Here is a 5,000-nt window from a genome sequence, read left to right on the forward strand (position 1 = left end):
CATGCACCGCAAAGGACCACCAACCCTCCCGGCCAATGCGCACCCCAGGGCTCTTCAAGGACCGTCACACCCTCAAGCATCACACGAGGATCTCTCCCCCTTCCCAGGACCACCGCTCAAGACTGCCGCGCACTCCCGTGACCCCTCCCACCCGTACAACATGGGAATTACGTCCTCTGGTGCATGACACATGGTACATGTCTACCCACCGTACCCCTTCTCCCTTCATCCTGTTTGGTACAGCTAGTACAGGCCAAGCAGTCCCTCCCCCATACTTACGTCTTTCCTACCAACCGGTTTTCATGAGATAATGTGGCCGGAAATCCTTTTTTAATCATTTGAACCTCAGTGGCCGTTTTACCAGCCACCATTCAAGCCTCCGATACCCAAGCAGCCAGATTTTTCTCCAGGGAGCCCAGGGTGGGGGGAGCCAAAAGTCCAAGGAGCTCAGGATTCAAAAGGTTAAAGCAAGTCTCAAGGTAAATGATCATTCTTGAAGGAAAAAACAAAAAAAAGAAAACCAAAAGAAAATAAAAGGCTATGAACACAATTTGAGGGATTTCAAAAATAAAATTAATGAGGAAGAAATAAATGAAATAACACAAAAAGAATCAAAATATTCCTGCCCACCCCCCCCCCCTCCCCATACAAAAATCTCAACTTCAGTAATTACCTACACGCATCAAACAGCCGATGGTTTGCTTTATATACAGAGTTATACGGTGCTGAACTAAACCAGCTCCTTACATTTCGTACCAAATAGTCTGGTGATACTGCAGACATTCATTCAGATCCATAGAGAGAGAAATTTGAAAAAGATAATTGTGATTTCATCAACGTTTGTCTCAGAATATACGTCTTAAAGAGAGTCTACTTACTGTGTCGTGCTGTTCAAGAAAGAAAAACATTGAAATACGTAATAAGGGGTGGGGTAGAGGTATGGTGTTAAAACAAACAAAAAATAAATTCAAAAAAAAATAAATAAATAAAAGAGAAAAGGGAGGGAAAAGTGGTCGAGAGGAGAATTGATTAGCAGGAGAACATACGGTCACTATAAAGATGAGGATGAAGGTGCAGGAACAATCTGCATAAGCATTGTGATTGTGCAGACTAGACGGCACGCTACACTTAAGCTATTTCATGAAGACAAACTTGCAAAAAAAACACTCAGCCAATGAAGTGCAACTTCACAATTGCTAGTCCTTGAAAGAGCAAATAAACCAAAGGTAATTCTGAAAGAAAGCCTTACCTCAAACTTTCCCTTCCATTTGTCTTGGTACCAGACACCAGCGCATGTCGAATAGTCCACAGGCGTCATCATCTCAGCCACGCCGCAGAAGTGCCCACTGCCATTAACGGAAAACAGCAGGTACACGGGGCCCTTCCCCTGGAGGGAACGAAATGCAGCATCGAGACGCTTATTGCCATGCTCCGTACTACACCAGATAGAGTACTTTATAGAGCGGTGAACATCATCCTCAGAATAGCTCTTGACAATGAACACACGCGCATTCCTGGGGTTGCAGTCAAACTCGCGTGGGTTGTATTCATTTGATGTCTTTAGTTGCTCAAGCACGGGATGTTTATCGATAGTTGTGTGAGGAGGAACGGTTGTAGTGGGAGTCAAGGCTGGTGCTGGCTGGGCACCAGGGATCTGCTTTGGATCTGATGAGACCATTGGAGGAATGTTGCGGCTGCGTGGAGGCACCCAGCGATTCTGGGCTTGCAGGACCTGCGGAGTCTGCTGCAGCTGCTGCAGTTGGTGATTTTGATGAGGATGTACAGGTTGATGCTGTGGATGGTGGTGATGCTGCTGCTGTTGGTGGTGGTGTTGGTGATGGTGTTGAGGTGGAGGGAGTGCAGCATGGTTTGATACCAATACTATTGGTTGTCCAGAAACAAGATGGCTGTTGGGAACAGCAGGTGGGGTTTGTGTAGAAAGTGCAGTTGTTGGGGGTAATGCTGCTGAAGCTGAGGTGACTCCCATGGGGTGTTTTCCAGGGACACCTCTATTTTCCCAAGTCCCAATATCCATGCTGTGCTGGATTGGTGGAGGCAGCACTGCCCCATTTTGCCCCGCACGACCTTTAAGTTGCTTAGGCTGGTGCTTGGCCGGTTTGCTTGCAATAGCTGCCCATGAGGCAGGTTTGGCCTGTGGCACTGTTTGTGCTGGAACAACTGCTGCTGTGGAGATGGTAGATAGCGGAGCAGCACCAACTGAGAATACTGAACTCACAAGAGGAGCTCCCACTGTCTTTGAAACATCCACCCCAGGAGCAGAAGCTTGCTGAGTCCCAAGCTTAATCGTGGCCACATTGTGCTCAAAGCCTAAAGTTCCTGGTGCTTTATTCAGTGCTTCACTAGAAAAAGGTGTCTGGGGCTCGAGTACAGCACCACCTAATGAGCTTGGGGGGTACACATAACTATTACTATATGACCCAGAGCCAACTTGCGTCGTGTTCTGTCCTTGCGCTTGTCCAGCAGTTGTTGTCACAGCTGCAGCAGCAGCAGCTGCTACTGCCCCTGGCCCTGCCCAGGCAGCAAAGTCAGGGCCCCCAGGAAAAAAACCAAATGGACTTGCATGTTGCCCAAGGTAGGTGTGTGCACTGCCCAAGCTGGTCTGTCCCAGGAAGCTGGCCTCAGCAAGGTAGTGAGGATGCGTTTCACCATTGGTTAGGGTCTGTCCATAAGGGTGCGCCAGATAGGGAATTGGTGGGTCACCCCCAGTGGACCAAGCAGCTTCAGTTCCCAAAGAGTAAGATGGAAATCCCATTGAGGGACCGTAGTAGCTGGCCATGTAAGGATCCGACATAGGGGTGTAGCTGTTATTCTTGGGTTTGCAATGCAAGTTTGTGGTGGGACACACACAGAGAGGAAATGGGTGAGAGGGATGAAAAAACAAAACAAAGCAGTTATCAGTTGGTAGGGAACATAATCCAAAAGAGAGTACACATTCTTAAGGAGGGTTTTATGTAAATTTTAATAACAAGGAGAGCTCGAGTGAGCAGGTAATATGAGAGTACCAGCAGTTCGAAAATACAAACCAAAATAAGCAACAGCAGATTGTTGGATCCTGCAAGCAAGCTGGCACTCTTCGAAAGGGCTGGGTTTGTGCGGCAGCCGCTTGCAAACATAGTCACCCTTTAACCCAGGGAGGACATTATCACCGAATAAGTACACAAGTACTCACCAGCTGCCCAACACTGTCATTCTGAAGGGTTGACTGCAGCACCATTCAAATTACAGGTCTTTGGAATATTTGCCAAATGCAACCAACAACTGTCCCAGGAACACATGACAAGAGCCACCTTACTCTCTTCCACAAATAACCTGCCCTACCCGAAGCGCCGATAGCATGCGTGTGCGCACTCCCCATGCAGAGCCTTGGCAGGAAAGTCGGAACCTTTACCCACCCAATCACTCCCCTCCCAACCCCCACCAATCCTCTTTCACTTCTCACAAGGCTTCTCACCATTTGATCAAACATGTCCCAAACTTACAGCACAGATACATCAGAGCGTCAAAAAACAGCCTCGTTCTTTCCCTGCGCACCAAAGTGCAGCCTGGCCAATCATTAATAATTAAAAAGTCTCCGCAGGTTTTTACTGGTTTCACAAGCTGTGCATGGCAGAACAAGATGTTTTTCACTTCATCCATCACATTAGTCATTCACTCAATGAAAACAGAGGAAACACTTACAGCAGTGCATCATTAAAAGCAATATATAGATATATAAATGCTACAGAGCTGAGCATCAACAGAACGAAGGAGCAAAAGAAAAACTAAACTGTACACTGTAAAAATAGTGCAACGATAAAATAAACGAGGAAAATGGCCATTTAAAGGAAGTCAATTTTACACACCTCGTCTAAACTCCGCACACATGATGTGATCATGAAGCGGTAATGGTTCATTACTTCGACGTTGTTCAAAGGTCATATTTTAGCAAACAACCATTCACATTCAGCAAAAATTTAATGAATATGAAAAACAAAACTTTACACCTAAAAGGTTCTTCTTTTTAACAACTCCAGTCATCTCTTGTTTAATGTCAGCACATTCTTACTCATGATGCTCAGATTATTGTCCCTTCCTCAATGACCAGTTCCAACAACGGAAACAAGAGGCATAGGCACCGTTAATGCAAAGTGCAAGTTGGACGTCGTACTCGTGTTTGCATGTCTAATTGCCAAAGCAATGGGAAGTTGATGATATGAAAAAATATTTATGGATGAGGTGTGTGTGTGTGTGTGTGTGTGTGTGTGTGTGTGTGTGTGTGTGTGTGTGTGTGTGTGTGTGTGTGTGTGTGTGTGTGTGTGTGTGTGTGTGTGTGTGTGTAATTACGTAGATCTATTCATTAATTATGCACGATTGAAATGTACCTTCTGACCCATTAGACTGAGACCCCTTCGACCTTTGAAGACCCCCCAAGACGCAAAAGACCCTGAAGAACCAAAATACCCAGAAGTCCCCAAAAATTAAAAAAGACCCAAAAGTTCCCAAAAGCTTCCAAGGACCCAGAATACCCCAAAGAACCTGTATACCCTTAAAGACTATTATAAATGGATGGATAGTGTATGTGTGTGTGTGTGTGTGTGTGTGTGTGTGTGTGTGTGTGTGTGTGTGTGTGTGTGTGTGTGTGTGTGTGTGTGTGTGTGTGTGTGTGTGTGTGTGTGTGTGTGTGTGTGTTGTTTTTATGTGGAGTTCTACTTGAGCGTTCTGATATGGAATGTGAGACACTAAAATGATCATCATGACCTCCTGAGTTGATTAGGCTAAGTAACTACAAAAAAAACAATCCATTAGAATATCCACGTTTTAAATGCACACCATGTTAAGGTTATGCACACCTCTCCTCTCCCAAGTTAAATGCACACCTCTCCCAAGCAGCTTAATAGGTCCTACTACCACGGTATGGCATTATAATTATAAAATAACAAAAACATTGATAACATTGTAACAAAGCATGTATCAATTAATATTAATAATATTTACAACAA

The 5,000-nt window shown here is 45.2% G+C and overlaps 1 protein-coding gene across 4 annotated transcripts in view; it reads right to left on the minus strand.

Moving 5' to 3' along the window:
• The window catches only part of LOC147013270 (YTH domain-containing family protein 3-like), a 76,712-nt gene that overhangs the window by 40,665 nt on the left and 31,047 nt on the right, over positions 1 to 5,000 (minus strand). For 3 of the 4 annotated variants that reach the window (XM_085854964.1, XM_085854962.1, XM_085854961.1), the window contains one exon: positions 1,250 to 2,830. In XM_085854964.1, the coding sequence (XP_085711090.1) occupies positions 1,250 to 2,830 (1,581 nt within the window). Of the gene's footprint in view, positions 1 to 1,249; positions 2,831 to 3,190; positions 3,340 to 5,000 lie in introns of those variants that run through there. The other variant, XM_085854963.1, reaches the window with a different exon arrangement.

Source organism: Eptatretus burgeri, chromosome 14 (genome assembly GCF_056783735.1).
Source record: "Eptatretus burgeri isolate ZD-2024b chromosome 14, Ebu_testis_v1, whole genome shotgun sequence".
NCBI classification, from domain to species: domain Eukaryota; kingdom Metazoa; phylum Chordata; class Myxini; order Myxiniformes; family Myxinidae; genus Eptatretus; species Eptatretus burgeri.